Source organism: Prionailurus viverrinus, chromosome A3, assembly GCF_022837055.1.
Source record: "Prionailurus viverrinus isolate Anna chromosome A3, UM_Priviv_1.0, whole genome shotgun sequence".
NCBI lineage: Eukaryota > Metazoa > Chordata > Mammalia > Carnivora > Felidae > Prionailurus > Prionailurus viverrinus.
Genome location: NC_062563.1, coordinates 125,017,590 through 125,034,670, shown reverse-complemented (window position 1 = coordinate 125,034,670; position 17,081 = coordinate 125,017,590). Strand labels below are relative to the sequence as shown.

At 37.1% G+C, this 17,081-nt stretch overlaps 1 protein-coding gene across 3 annotated transcripts in view; it reads right to left on the bottom strand.

The window, feature by feature from the left end:
- The window catches only part of LDAH (lipid droplet associated hydrolase), a 108,388-nt gene that overhangs the window by 30,089 nt on the left and 61,218 nt on the right, over positions 1 to 17,081 (bottom strand). For all 3 annotated transcript variants that reach the window (XM_047852697.1, XM_047852695.1, XM_047852696.1), the window contains exon 5: positions 6,292 to 6,526. In XM_047852697.1, coding sequence (XP_047708653.1) covers positions 6,292 to 6,526 — 235 coding nt within the window. The remainder of the gene's footprint in view (positions 1 to 6,291; positions 6,527 to 17,081) is intronic.

The window sequence follows — 17,081 nt, the reverse complement described above, 5'->3', positions numbered from 1 at the left end:
AAAAACTCGCCAAGGAGTCGGATACTCTATTTTATTGGCTACCATATCTTCTGAACCTGCTTAGTGTTCAAGTGTCACTACAGGCCTTCACGTTGCAGGAGAGTGGCTAATGGAACAAAAGGAGTGGGGGCCGGCGCTGGAGGGACCAGTGGGACTTGCATCTCACAGGCCAGACTAAGCATCACTAAGCGCTTCCAAGTACACGTAATATACGACAGAACACTGCCTTCTGCTGACCTCAGTTACCTGTACTGATGTGATTTTTCATCTTTCTGGAAAAATCCCAACTCATCTTCATGTCCGAATTCATTTGTCTTCTCTTCCCTTCCTTACTTAGGTAGAACTGATTTCTCCTTTATTGGTACTACTCATGTCCTGTGGTTATTCTCATGACAGCCCTAATGGTGATGTATTAAAATTCTTCCATGCTGGAAGTTAACTTAAAGGCAGGAGCTATATTTCATTTATTACTCTTTCCAGTGCTTATCTGAGTATTTGGTTCATGGCAGGTGTCAGCGAGGGTTGTTAAATGAAATGGGAAGGGACTGAGCTGGTGTTGGTTTTTTTGGGGGGATGGGGGGGTGAGAGGAAAAACCTGCTGCTTTCCTTGAAGCGGTGCAAGAGGTGATGTCTGGCCACCATGGAGGCCAGAAGTGGAGGCAGAAGCACACTCACACCGGTGAGCCCAGCAGGGAGGTAGTGGTATAAGACTGGGACAAATCACTCTAGGCGTGGGGACAGTCTAAGAGCTTCTGCTGAGACTGGCCGAAAATTAGGCTTCATAAAGCACTGGTCTCAGCAGTGGGGGACAATGCAGAGGTAAGTAAACCCACAATTAATGATACAACAGGAAGTTTGGGGGAGATGCATACATAGTTGTCTGAAGTAGAGCTTGGGCACTGGAAGCCAAGTTGTCCTGCTGCTGTGGTGGCAGGTGGCCCAGGGCCACTAGTAGGCCTCCACAAAATGCTTCAGTTCGTTTGGTGTTGCCATTATACTGATGATTATAACTATCCATTTAGTCTGCAAACAGATCATCTTGTTTCTGTGACACTAAGTTCACCAAAGTGAAAACCACAACTGCAGGTATTTTTTTAGAAAAAATAATACAGCTTTTTAGAGTGGCAGATTATATATATATGTTTATTTAGAAAAACATAGTAAAACCTTCATTGAATGATTTAATTCTAAACCAGAGATGATATTCTAGTGTTGTATCCAATCAACTTTTGTCCTAAATCTTAATACTGACTATACACACACACACACACGCGCGCGCACACACACACACACACACACACACACACACACAAACTTCTCCTTCATGCTGCATTTTAGGCTAAACTTCCATTAATTAGTAAAGCTATAGTTGCCTTCTATAAATAGATTTTTCTAAGCTACACACATAAATGAGAGGAGAGGTAACAAAGGAGTCTGATTTTGTCTTACTCAAAAAATTATTCTGAGATTGGATTAAAAATATTTTGAGAAGAAATTTGATTCCGTAATAAAGCTTATGTTTCAGTTTGTTGAAGAGTTCATTTCATATCATTGTACATGTTTTAAAAAGCTATTTCCATATAGATCAAGTAAAGGAAAGATAATGAAAGTTTTTTGCTTGTTTGTTTTTTGTTTTGATTTTTACAAGAATGTATGCAACAAAATAACATAACCTACCAGGAATGACCTTTGTCTCTGCACTGTTTTTCTAGTTAGGTAACTGAGAGGAATTAAAACATCCATTTGGCCTAATGAAAAGACCCCAGAATATTTTTTAAAGTTAATTATCTTGACCTGTGATACTGCTAAGCTAAAATATATTTGCTTTCAGCTTTGATCAGGAAATCCAATTTAGCTGTCTCAGTTAAAAGCCTATGTCTAATGAAATAGAAGAACATCTATTGTAAAGAAAATATGTAGTAGCAAACATTCCAGAATTTAAGTAAAAAACCTCATATATTTTCTTTGAAAACAACACTTAAAACAATTTAATTATGTAAATTCATCTGATGGACACTGTGGTAAAGTTTATAAAGTATGGTAATTGAATTAGGGCTACTCTTTGAATGATGGATAGGAAGTGGTTTTACTCACTCAGTTTGGTGAAGGAGGCTAATACACAGAATCTCAGCCTACAGGAAGGGCCGTCTTTGCCAAAAGGGCAACAGCATTTGAAATACTTGAATATTTTGGTTCCTTGAATTTTTCAGACCTTACTACAACAAAAAAATGTGTGTATAAACTAAAGGATACAGAAAATCAGTTTCTATCTAGATAAGGCAGGATTTATTATCCACTACTTGGACTAGCAAACTTCCTCCGTTTGTTTCTGTAAGATTTCTACTAAAGCACAGACATTACATAATGTGCAAACACTGCAAGCCCTCCTAAAAGTCAAGCTGGCATGTTCAAGGTCACTCTTTGGATGACAGGAAAGCCAGAGAAACAGGTCTACAGAGGATGTCACAGATTGCACAGACCCTGAGAATGATCTTGGAGCTGGTCTTCCTTTGTCTTGATAAACCCTCTCTTTGTGTAACCTAAAAATCATGCTGCTGATTCAAGTGGCTGGTCTGAATACTGATTACATTTACCATTCATGGGATATAAGCTTGGAAGAAGTCCACTAATCACCTGCAAAAGCCAGGGTCTTATTAGTATGGGTATTTCTCAGCTGGGACCGTCTTCCTTTTGTAGTAAGCAAGGTAATAGGAATTGCCTAAAGGATTGCCAGGGCAAGCCCAGGCAAAACTGCTTCTATGGTACTTGTTGCAAGAGGAGGCAAGGGTGATATGAAACCCAAAGGGGATAGGTAGGAAGAGACTGGCTAGCATGATTAAATGCTTGGTTAAGGATCAGCCTAGGATCACTACTATGAGACTTAACTAAAACCCAAGTAGACAATGAACCAAGAACCCAAAGAAGAAAGACGAGTAATTTTCACCTGCTTTCCCTTTACCCAGTTACACAGATTGAGTGAGTAATGGGGAAAAAAAGAGACCGCCAAAGTACTGCTTACATGGACATCAGAAGGCCTGATCTAGAACAAAGAGAACAGAACATCAGAGAAGGAAGGATGTCTGAAATAGGAGAGCTATGTTCCAAAAGTTTGTTTGCACGTTGGTTATTTGGAACAGAGATGAAGTAAGGCAGCTGAAGGCTCAGTCTGCTTTAGAGTCTAATTTGCACATAGTGTAACTCTACAGGGGTTGTTGTGTGAAAAAGGAATCCCAGGGCTCCCCAGGCAGCAATGTGGCTAGAAGGTTCTGGTTGCCTTGAGTCTGGGAGGATAGTGTGTCATGTCCAAACTATCTTGTTCCTGAATGCCTGCACTTGGGGCCACTGAAAGATGCAGCAGGAGGTCAATCACTATAGCTGAAAGGAAGATTCCTTTCTCTGAAGTGCAGCTTATACAGCCTACTTCTCTAAAAGGGTGCTTATAACTCCGGTAGAGAAAAATTGGAAAACATCTTTAATTATCTTTTAGTTAAAAACATTAAATACTTGACTATATATCATATGTGTTACATAGTTACTAAATGTATATAGAAAAACAAATAAAACTTTTGTATACTCCATGTCCTGGTTTGAGTTTAGAACATATTTCTATTTTTTTTAATGTTTATTCATTTTTGAGAAAGAGAGAGAGACAGAGAGACAGAACACAAGCGGGGTAGTGGCAGAGAGAGACACAGAATCTGAAGTAGGCTCCAGGCTCTGAGCTGTTAGCACAGAGCCCAATGTGGGGTTCAAACTCACGAACCATGAGATCATGACCTGAGCCCAAGTGGGACGCTTAACTGACTGAACCACCCAGGCACCCCTGGAACATATTTCTAAAGAGGTATAAGAAAAGCACAGGTAGCTGTCTACCTAATGCCTATCAGAAACTCATGTTTTGGGTGAAGAGTTCTATAAATGTCTATTAAGTCCTGCTGGGTGAACACTGTGGTTGAATTCTTCTATATCCTTGCTAATTTTGTCTTGTTCTATCAACTGTTGAGAGAGGTGTGCTTAAGTATCCAACAATAATCGTGGATTTGTCCATTATTTCTTTCAATTCTATTGGTTTTTGCTTCATATATTTTGTAGCTGTCTTGTTTGGTGCACACATGTTTAGGATTGCTGCCTTCTGTCTTCTTGGTAGACTAAACCTTTTATTATTATTGTGCAATGTCCCTCTCTGTCCCTGGTAATTTTTTTGTTGTTGTTCTGAAGTCTACTTTATCTCATATTAATACAGTCATTCCTTATTCCTTTTGATTATTGTTTACATGATGTATCTTTGCCCATTCTTTTACTTTCAATCTATGTATATATAATTATACTTGAACTGGGTTGTCTGAAGATAGCATATACTTAGGTAATGCTTTTTAATCCATGTTGTCAATCTTTGTCTTTTAATTGGTGTATTTTTTCCATTTACATTTAATGTAATTGGTATGTTAGAGCTTGTATGCCATTTTATTATTTGTTTTCTATTTGTCAAGGTTTTTTGTTTGCTGTGTTCCCTAACATGCAGGGGTTTTAGCACTTAGTAGGAAAAGCAGGGAAAAGTACATCTATACCATCCTCCTGGAAGCAGAATTCCTTGGAGAAAAATGGAGTCCCTAACTGGAAAATGCTTTTTATAGTTCCCTCTATAGGGTAAAAAGAAAAATACCAAAGGGGGAAAAACTGTAAAGAAAAATAAAATTATTTATTGAAGTAAATGTGGAGTAATTTTATACATGTTTGCCAGAATTTCACGTAACTTCCACTTTGGTTTCAAATAATTTCCAAAGTGTACTGTTCCTTTAGAGATTATCTAGTCTCACCTTTGTTTTGAACAATGACTGAGGGCCAGACAGGGGAAGGGACTAAACTGAAGTCACAGAGTAAGTCTGGACCAAAATGAGTAAGCAAAACCAAAGCAAAACCAAAATGAGAATTGAGCGTTTCTAACTTGCAGTCAATACTATTTTCACTTAGGCCATCTCTTTCTCTTCTATAATATGAGGGAAGGATAAAGGGCTGGACCTTATCCTTCTTTAAGGGACTTCTCCAACTTCAATCTTTGGTGATTTTTATAACTGTCCTTATCCTTGCTTCCTTTCTTCCTATCTCATCTTCTTCCATTGCTATGCTAAGGCTGTAATAAAGAATGGACATTGGGGAAAGTATGGAGCAGACAAAAATCCATACAAATACAGAAAATATATTGAACTTGTATTTGTAATGATTGCTTCTTGCTACATATTTGGAAAAATAACCTTGTATAATCAATCTGTAGCTGTACAACAGGGCTGTGACTTGTTCCTGGATTCATTATGTACATGACTGTGTGGTGCTCTTAACACAGGTGAACACGGTAAGCTTTCTTCAGGAGTCTTGCCATTACGATTAACTGGGGCAGAAAGATAATAGTAGCAACTATGGTAAAAGGAAGCTTAGCACAGTGGTAGACTGTCAAAGTTTAAACACTACCCACTAGTTGTGTGACTGTGCCAATCATGTAACTTCTCTGTACCTCAGTATCTTCATCTGTAAAACAGGGACAGTAAAATACCCAAACCTGATTAGTTTTGAGAACTACAAATAAAAGCTTAGAATGGTGCCATTAGCTGCTGCTGCTGCAACTGTTGTTATATCATTCGTTGGAGGCTTATTATAAATAAAATATTATATAGACACATTGCACATATTATCATATTTAATGATAATTAAATATGCAATAACCTCTTGAGGTATAGATTAAAAAGGATTATTTTACTATGAAAATAATTTACAAGCATTCTATGAATTAGTATTAACCTACAAAGGTAGATTACATTTAAAAACAAAGGTTGAAGGCAAAAGATAAAGTAGCAAATGTTCCCTGGCACATTCAGAAAATATACTCAGCACAATACCCAGTGTTGTATTACCATGACTATTATTTATTACTTTTATCATTTAAACTCCTCCAAAAACATTTAAAGAGGAAAAATAAAAGCATAGCCTGTTCCCTCTATGGGAATATTTGGCCTGGTTTCCTTGGCTGGTTTCTGTTAATTTCTCACACTGGACTAACAGGGCATACGCTAGACTCCTGCAAATATTCCTTCCCACCATCTGGCAGCAAGAGGGGAGAATCAGAAGGGTAAGGTTTACAATTAAAGCTTGATGAAATTAAAATTAAAGCTTCTATTTCTATTTTTATTTTATGTCTGGTTTTAAGCTTTGGGGCTCGATATTCATGGACTGTCTGAGGTTGTTCTCTTACTACTTTCTGATACAAGAATAAACATAAACCTTTTAAAATGTGCTTACCAAGGCAGAATGGTTCCAATATATTCAGGACCGAAAATTCGTACTGCACGTTCATCATTTGAAGGCCAATTCTTGTTATCAGGGACCTGATTTTCTCAGGCCATGGTTTAAGTAAAAGGTAGCCAAAAACATAGAGAGCATATCGAAACCAGCACAGAAGTGGAGTGGCGATCCTGCCGTTTGGCGTCTCAGATAGTCGCTCGATTGTTGGAAAAAGCAGAAAGGCGCGAATTATCTACAATAAAAAACATACTTTGATGAGAAGTTTCTTAAGGGATAACCCACTGTTTTACTGTTTCTTTTGTATAGTACTGACAAATGACTGGGTTTCAGAATATGACTGAAGATCTGTTCTAAATGAGAAGAATCACCATATGCTGTCTTCTCAGTGCACAAATAATCTGGGGAGCATAGAAGGATGTCCCTTGCGTTATTGGGGTTAATTTTCAGGGTGAGGAGCAAATCAGATTCCTAGATAACTTCCTGATTGTGACAGCAGTTCACAATCCCTTTGAAGGATTGCCGAAATAGGAATTCATATAACATTTGTTATACCACCTTGACTGACTAATGGTAACAGAAGAAAGTAGAGCTACGTAATGAACTCTGTTTCTTGTATTTTTAAAATTTTTTAATGTTTATTTATTTTTGAGAGAGAGAGAGAGAGAGAGAGAGAGAGAATGTGCGAATGGGGGAGGAGCAGAGAGAGAGGGAGACACAGAATCCGAAGCAGGCTCCAGTCTCCGAGCTGTCAGCACAGAGCCTGATGTGGGGCTTGGACCCACAAACCATGAGATCATGACCTGAGTTGGAGTCGGATGCTTAACCGACTGAGACACCCAGGTGCCCCTAAAGAACTCTGTTTCTAAGGGCACCTGGGTGGCTCAGTGGGTTAAGCATCTGACTTTGGCTCAAGTTGTGATCTCATGGTTCATGAGTTTGAGCCCTGCATTAGCCTCTGAGCTAACAGTGTGGAGCATGCTTGGGATTCTCTCTCTCTCTCTCTCTCTCTCTCTCTCTCTCTCTCTCCCTCTTTCTGCCCCTCTCCTGCTCACTCTCTCAAAATAAATAAATACACTTTATTTTTTTAAAAAAATATTTATTTATTTTTGAGAGCAAGAGCATGAGCAGGGGAGGGGCAGAGAGAGAGAGGGAGACATAGGACCTGAAGCAGGCTTCAGGCTCCACGTCTGTCAGCACAGAGTCCGACATGGCACCCGAACCCACAAACAGTGAGATTATGACCTGAGCCGAAGTTAGGACACTCAGTCAACTGAGCCACCCAGCCACCCCAAAATAAATAAACTTAAAAAAAAAATTATGTGTCTAGTCAGCATTTCTTTTACTGATTATATTTGGGGATAGTTCACTTTTTGAAACCCTCCTCTATTCCTTACTGTTACCGATAAAAGATAATCTTTAACAGGACCAAATACATTTCTAACAAATGATTTAACCTTAATAAAGTGCAGGCTAGAAACAAGCAAAGCTAGAAATCTCTACATACACAGGAGAATGTTTAAGGACAAAAAATAATTCAACTGAATTCATCAGGATGTCAAGAAATATATTTTAATAATACTCCACAAGAAAGGAGCATTGCTAAAACATTTTACATTTACCATTACGTACTACCAATATTTTAAAAATTAATGAAAATAATTTCTATGGGGGATCAGAAAAGGCAAATAGTTAAGCACAGTCCCTATTAACAATACGGTAATATAAATGAAATAGATCACCAGTATTAACAGAGTGTAGAACAGGAAACGAGAATGGACGCAATAGTTTTACTTTTTTTAAAAAAAAGTTTAAGCTAAATATAAGATACATACAGAAAAGCATATAAAATATGAATATGCGATTTAATAAATAATGTATAAAATGAACAGCTATGTGGCTCCAGAAGCAAAACACTGACAGCATGGCATCTTCTTTTTTTTTTTTTTTTTTAACTTTTTTTTTTAACGTTTATTTATTTTTGAGACAGAGAGAGACAGAGCATGAACGGGGGAGGGGCAGAGAGGGAGGGAGACACAGAATCGGAAGCAGGCTCCAGGCTCTGAGCTGTCAGCACAGAGTCCGATGCGGGGCTCGAACTCACAAACTATGAGATTATGACCGGAGCTGGAGTCGGATGCTCAAAGTCAAGTGTGACTGCTGTCTCTCTTAGAGATATGGAATATACCCTCAGACTGGCAAAATTAAAGCCTAACAACACCAAGTATTAAAGATGTGGATCAACAAGAACACTTACACAGCATGGTATTAACTATTAGACTTTCCTCCTCTGTTTCTCAAAGTACACGCTCTTTAGGGGGTGTCTAGAACTCACACAGAAAGTACATGGTTAGTATTTTGTTGAACACTAGAAGTTTAAATCAGGGATCTGGCACTTCGCTTGGGTAGCAAGCAGCATGCTTTAAGAGTCCAAGAGGTAGAAACGATGAGCTCTCTCAGCAACTGGAGTGGTGTTACAATTAGCCATCGATTTTACACATTCAAACTCAGAAGTCTTTTCCCTCTCTTTTGGGTAGTTCTAACATCATGAGTCCTTTTATTCCTGTTAAGTGCTACCAATGTTCTATTGGACTTAACCAGACTCGAGAAATTCTAACAGAGTGGATTTATGCAAAGCAATCTTTGGTGCTGGGAGAGGCAGGTTTCTCACTGCCCTGCTGAGGCCTCCCAGCTGAAGGACCATGAAGGAGCTACTTGCCCCAACCACAGGAAGTCTTCTCCCTCGAGGCTGCAAGCAGGTGTGTCAGCAGCTGCGGTGGCCACAAAGGGAAAGATGAAGGAACTGACTTCTTGGCTTCAGCTGGCCTCTCGTTGGCCAGTCTCACCAGGAGCTATAGGAACACGCCATGCTGAGGAAGCCAGGCTGGCTACAGTCCTCAGTCATGGCAGGCTCCCCAGCAGCCAGCATTCTTTAATAGCTTCTCCAAAAACTCTGTGGTCTAGTCATCCACATTTAGGTTCATAATCTACCTGAAACTGATTGCCATGTGTGCTGTGAAATATGGGTCTAATTTAATTTCTTTCCATATGGAAACTTGATTGTCCCAGCATTATTAACTGAAAAGGCTGCCCCTTCCCTGCTTTTCTACAGTGACACTCCTGTTGTGAATCCTGTGTAGATGTGAATGGGTCCTTTTCAGGGCTCTCTGACCTGGCCTACTAATCTAACTCTGGGCCAATTGCACAATGTCTTATCTACTAAAACCTTCACAATATCTTGATATTTGGTAGAAGAAGTTAAACCCCACCTTGTTGTTCTTCAAAAATGCCTTGGGTATTTTTGGCTCTCTGCAGTTCCATACACATTTTGGAGCTGCCTATTCAGGTTCTACGAACATCTCATTGAATCTCAATGATTCTGATTGTATTCAATTTATAAATTGAGGAGAAGTAATATCTTTACAATACTGAGCTTTCCAACCCATGAACATGGGATAGTTCTCCTTTTATGTGTCTCTGAAAATGTTTTAGACATTTTACATATAGTCATCTTGCACAACTTTGTCAGGGTATTAGGTACTTATATTTTTATGCTATTGTAAATAGGATATTTAAAAAAATTCATTTTCTAAGTGGTTGTTGCTTATATATATGATATAAATAATATTTACATGTTGATTTTCTGTCCAGCAAACTTTAAAGTCCCTTATTGGTTCTAATAACTTGTCTGCAGATTCTTCTGAATTTTCTAAGTACACACTCATATTATCCACAAATAATGACAGTGTTGTTTCTTCCTTTCAAATCTTTTTATCCTTTTTCTCTTATATTACCTGAGTTAACCAAAACCTTAATACAATGCTGACAGAAATAATTCTTGTTTCCAAACAAAAAAACGCTTTTTCCCAATATAATCACTAAGAAGCATTATGTGTACTGAAGGTTTTCTAGAGATATACTTTGTTGGATTAAAAACATTTCCTCTATTCCTAGTTTGTTAATTGGTTTTTAAAATCATAAATGAATGTTGAATTTTATCAATTACCTTTTTTGTACCTATTGGATGGTCATATGACTTTTCTCCTTTCATTTATTAATGCGGTAAACCATCAATTGATTTTCTAATGTGAAACTAACTTTTCATTCTTGGGATAAACCCACCAGGGTCATGATACATCTTTTTTACATGGTTTCCTAGTACTTTGTGTAGGACTTCTGTGTGTTGATAAGTGAGCCTGGTCTATAACTTTCTTTTCTTATATTATTTTTTTCCAGGTTTGGATGTAAAGGGTTTGCTAGTTTGAAGAAATTGAGTTGGAGAGTATGGTGTCCTCTTCCATGGCCTAGAGGATTTCATAAAATAATAATGATTTATTCTCCGAATATTTGATAGAACTCACCAGTGAAGCCTAGAGTTTATTTTTAGAAAGTTGTGCCTACTAAAAAACAAAACAAAAAGCTTTGCCTATTGATGGATTCAATTTCTTTAATGTCTTAGGACCATTCAGGCTTTTTAAAAATTCTTCTTGACTCTGTTTGATGTTAACTTTTCCTACAGGTTTGTCTATTTCATTTAAACTTCAAAAATTATTAGCATAAAATTATTTATAATATCCTGCAATTATACTTCAATCTCTGGACAGTCAGTAGCAATATCACTCCTTTCATTACTGATACTATTAGTGCCTGATAGAGTAAACCTTTACAATTATGAAGGAACTATCTTCACTTCTGTTAATGCTTCTCCCTTAGGGGTTATTTTAATATTAACATAGCTACACCAGCTTTCTTTTGGTTAGAATTTCCAAGATGTAACTTTTCCTACTCTTTTACTTTCTACCTTTCTATGACCTTATATTTAGAGAATATATTTGGATTATTTTTCTCTATCTAACCTGAAAATCTTTGTCTTTTACCTAATATGCTTAATACATTTACTGCATTTTTATTTAAATAATTCCTAGTATTTTGAAGCTGCATCTAAAATATAAACCTAAAATCCTACGTTGTTGCTTTTTATTTTTTGTATATCCTCACCTTATTTTTTTCTTCTATTTTTTTTGCATGAGAAAGATACAAATAATAAAAATATAATTGATAGTAAGTATTAAATAATTGAGTGATACAAAAAATGAATACAGAATATATGTCAGTAAATCACAAAAATGATTAATAATTCTAAAGTAATTATATGACAATTTAAGGAATGAAGATGAATAATAATATAATAAGAAAAATGCATATGTTAGTAAAATGTCCACGGTGGCATAGGGAAGAAATAAAATAATGAAAGAAGACCAGGACTTGGTGGAAGTGACAGTATTCCCTTAAACAGGGTGTTGAGTGAAAAGTGACGTTTGAGCAAAGTCAGTCATGGAGTAAGCTGGGAAATATTTGGAAAAAAAGTTTTTCTGGGACAGGGAGGAGCAAGTCAAGCGCAAAGGCCATAAGACAGAACCTAATTTGTTGTGTTGAGCAAAAGCAAGGAGTACGGTGTCACTGGGGTGCGGTGAGTAAAAGGAGAGCATTTCACGTTGTAATCACAGGGGCGGCAAGGGGACAGAGGCTGAGGGTCTAATGGGACTTTGAGTTTTACGCTGGGTAGCCGAGGAGGCTTTGGAGGGTTTTGGAAACAGACGTGGTATGTCTGACTTCCATTTTAATAGAATTACTCTGGTGTTTAATTTTATCTCAAAGGTACTAAACCAATGAAATCAGACAAGATAAAAAAATGAGTTCTAAATATTGGAAAGGCAAAATTACCATATGACTTTTGTTTAAAATATTTTAAAAAATCTCATGTATAAAAATAATAGCTAAGTACAAATGTAAGAAAAAAAATGTAGTGCTTATCTAAAAAAAAAAATTTATACACAAAGGGGCATTTCTTTGTTCTTCTGTTGCAAAAGAGATACAAATTCTTCCACCATGTTAATTTATTAATTCATTTCAGTCCCAATTAAAATACTAAAACATGGTTGTTATTTTGAAATTTAATGAATTCTATTAATGTTAATTTGGAAAATGAAATGCATTAACCATCTAAGAATTCTGAAATAAAAGAGAAAGAGATTAGCTCTCCTAAATATCAGGCAGATTATGAAGCTACAATAGTTAAAACTGTATGATATCAGAAAAGGATCACATAATTCAGTGGAACAAAAAGGAGTCTCAAAACAAACCTGAAATACATGTGGGAATTAAATTTAGCATAAAGGCATCGGTGGAGAAAAAAAGGAGTTGTTCATTAAATTCAGTAGGGAAAACTGGAAAAAAGAATTATTTGGAACAGCAAAGGGCTGGAGATGAGAGTTCATAATGAGGAGTGGCCCCACATATTGTGATGCACCCATACAATGGAACATTATACTACAATGAGACGTCAGATAGATTTGCACCTGCAGACAACAAGGATTTCCAATTTCTCTCTGTTCTTTGAAACCAGCTGGTTGGGATTTAGCAAGCTTTAAATGAGACATTCTATGCATTTGGGCTTTTAATTCAGGAAACACAAAGGCGATTTTGCTTATTTTCAGGTTCCTCAACTATGTCCTATAAATGATACCTGGAGATGTCACTAGATAATGCAGTCTCCCTCCAGTAACTGGACTTTAACTGTTCAGCTCTCAGTCTTATTTCCTCATCTGGGCAACTTTTACACTATCTTAGTAAATAACCAAACCAACCACTATCAGGGATTTGGTTAAAAAAATAATTCCAGGGAATAATGTGAGATCACTACCTTTAATCCTAATCCCTAAACATTCTGCCATTTATAGAATAGCACCATGGATGACGAAGGAATATATGCAGAACTAGGACGTTTAGGCACTACAATTCTTCATTAGGAAAGTAAAACTATTATGTTCTATCGTACTCTGTTTGTCAAAGCAGAAAAATATGTTAAATGGGAAAGCTAGAAAGAAATGTTTTTGTTTTTTTTTCCCCCGCCTGGCCAATCCACAGTTAAACAAAAACAATTACCTAATGAAAATTATCTGTTTTTTTTTTTTATGTTTATTTATTTTTGAGAGAGAGACAGAGAGCACAAGGAGGGGAAGAGCAGAGAGGGAGACACAGAATCCAAAGCAGGCTCTAGACTGAGCTGTCAGCACAGAGCCCAACGCGGGACTTGAACCCACGAACTGCAAGATCATGATATGAGCGAAAGATGGATGCTTAACCGACTGAGCCACCCAAGCGCCCTGAAAATGATCTGTTTTCTAAGAAGTCTGGTAGTTTAGTCCTTTATTATAACTCATTGCTCATTTTAGTTTCAAGTTTATTCACTTCAAAACAATGACTTCCTTGTGATTATTAAAATGTCCTTAAAAGATTTAGAGAATATAAATGGTTAATACAGTTACTGTCCTACTAAAAAATATACCATACAGATTCCATACTAGTTATGTAACCCACAATATAAAGGAACTTCGGACTGATCAAATCAGCTGGCAGAAAGAGGAAGCAATCCGTTACTTTGTATAAATGATCCATTACTGTGACCCATGTTAAACAAAACTGCATGCAAGGGAAACTCTAAAAATACACGAGCAACTACAGGGTTACATGTGGTTGATTTATATCAATAACAAAATGAGAATTAAAGTGCACTCTGAAATCATGGGAATGTACCGAAACAATAAGGAAGTTCTAATATATACTCTGAATGCATCATTGCCTCTCAAAACTATAAGAAGACCAAAGATTGTTTATCACAACTAATACTTAGTTGATGAGACTGGTTTTCCTCTTTTGCCTTTGGAGAACAACAGTTATTACCTGTTGGGTGAAACTTATACTTTCCTTAGATACCATAATAGTAACTTCAATGAAATTTATAGCCCAAATTTGATAGGATAAGCCACAGTAATAAAAATTTCTTTTATTCATATAGAAACCCATTGGCAAAAAAAATCACCAAGGTCAAGAAAGTGTACCCAATTTTATAACACAGCTGTGCAGAGAAGGTTTCCAAATCTGTGTACATGACAAAACATTTTCTTATGTTACTGTCTCATTAAAGAAAGAACTTCTAGGCTGGCCAATTCATTCTACTCTAAGGAAACATTTTCATATATTTCACATTCTCTTGAAATCTACCAGAGTCAACTTTGATGATGAAGCACAACCATGTTTTCTTGACTAGTACAGGAAAGTAAATATACACATTGGGACTTTTTATAGAGGTACATTTTGGGGGATTAGATATAGTATTTTGATGTTTATTTTTCCTGAATTTATTATTATTATTAATTACTTTACAGAAAGGAAGTTAGGAACAATTTGAACTACAGCCATAAGGTAAGATGCATGATGTTCAGGTGTGGGTTGTATGCAATCTGTTTCATTAAATGGGTATTTTTTTCTTAAACAAAGAGTAAAATCCAAAAAAACCATCAATAAATTTTACTGTTCAGATAATGTACTAAGATGCATCCATTCTTGTAGGGTGCAGCAAGGATGCCTCTATGATAGGACTAAATGAAGCCCATGCTCCTTTAACATGGTCAAAAGAACAGCATCACTGCTACTCTCCCTATTTGTTTATTAGCTGAGCCCACCTTCTGTCATAATGTCAGGGTGCTCCTCCACTGCACATGTTAAAAACAAGAATGGATGGCACACAGTTTTTCCTTCTATATGATTGCCAACATTGTTAAGACATGTTAGGAAACATGCACGATAAACCACATAGCCTTCAAAGATAAAGTTGCTAGGATCAAATCACAGACCTAGAAATAATCCTAGTTTAAACCTGTTTCTCTCTCTTTCCATAAGGCCATGTTTTCCTCTCCTGAGGGTTAGGGTTAGTGTTAGGGTTAGTGTTAGGGTTAGGGTTAGGGTTAGGGTTAGGCTTATTTAATCACACATATGCAGTTTATAAACTGCAGATGCCATTCTATTCTAATGATCAAGTGCTTGCTTTTTGAGATCTTATATTTTGCTTAACAATTTCATACATGAGTAAGATAGGAATATGCCCCACAGTAAGAAAGTGCTTACAGTAGCAGTGGTAGTGTTAGCTTACTACTTCTAGGAACTATGCTAATGCACCCTGTGTACATTATCTCATTTAATACCTGTAACAAACTTATCAAGTAACTGTCTTCATCCATAGATGAGAAAATGGAGGTTTACCAACAAAGATGAGGTATGCAGTCAAGCATAACTTTAGAGCCCATGCCATTAATGACTATATACACTATATATTTGCATACAAAATAACTTCTTAGCAATCAATATTATCTGGTGACACAATTTCCTATGTTTGAGCCATCACTATCATTATTGTTAGAGGCATGCCAATATTTACAAGTGTTTTGAACCATTTAGCTTCAGAAATAACTAATCCTACGTCTTACGAAATAGAACATGGGATCCTTCAACTATTGATTACTGAAAAAAATTATGCCGCTTCAACATGTTTTCCTTAAGAAAAAATTGGCGTTCGAGAAAATGATTACTTTTACCATTTTCTATGCATTTGAATTATAGTCATGACTTTCTGGGAAAGGGATTTTTCTACAATTTAACGACCTGAATGTAAAAAAAAAAAAAAAAAAAAAGCCATTCCATGCATTTAATCTACATGTCAATGTTGCTAATTACAAGGAATGCTTGCATATTTGCAGGTATACTTATATCTTATGATTACACTTAAATGTTTAAAACATGGGTTCAAAATCTTCCCATAGCCCATTCTTCACAAGCCTTTGTCATTTTATACACTTCATATTTATTTTGAATGCAAAAACTCTCTCTTCTAATCAGCTTAATCTCTCTCGGAATTCACCTTCTTTTGAGTCTTTCAGATTCAGAATCACAAAGCACTCAAATAGAAAATAACGATGCTCACAGACCCTTGCAGTACAGCACTCCATGACACAGCATCTGTTGTTCTGAACTGAACTGCGTCCTCCAGGTAGCCTCAGAATGCAGCGAATGGTGACGACAGCAGACCCATCCTCATGTCTACGTGACTACCACGGGCTTTTGGCAATTTCAGCTCCTTCTTGGTTTCCAATGGCAAAGTGACACAGAATCTAAAAGGATGGTTTTACTGACCTAAAACCTGCTACGTGGCAATTCCCTAAACTTGGAGCTGGAGTAGCCTATGTGGGTCAGGAAACAAAAAATTCCAATTGTTCAGCAGTGGGGTTGGAACTTTCCAAAATTAAAAACTCCAGTCTTTAAAAGCTTAAGCCAAGAATAACTGAGAAGGAAGGGTCATTAATTAGGCCTATTGCTTGTTTTTTCATTGATTGATTGATTGATTCATTCATTCATTCACTGAAGATAAATTGGCACCTACCATATGCCAATGCTACGGTGAGTGCTGGAGACTCAATGGTGAATAAGACAGAGTCTCTGCTTTCAGAGAACTTAAGTCTAAGCAGAGAGACATTTATAATAATGCAGGATGGGTAGTATGCTATGAGAAAGAAAGAGTGCAAGAGAACCATACAATGGGCACCAGAAACCTCTGATTCATCATGGCCTAGAAACCTTTGAAAGGGGCTTTGGAAAGAGAAGCTGACAAATATTCACTGAGTACGTACATGAGCAAAGTGCTGACGACTTTGCTCAGGGTAATTCAGGGAAACCTGTACAAAAGACTCCTCCCCATTTAACTTTGCTGAAAGACACTGGGAAACATGTATACTTCAGTTTCATATACTAAAATGCCATTTTAGTACCTGAACTAAGATGAGCAAAGGTATCCATCACAGGTTTCCAGACCAAGGGAGAGCGTAACAACGGAGAGGCCCACGGCCAGAGGCGCACTCTGGGTGCATGCCAAAGCAGCACACAACAAGGGATTTCTG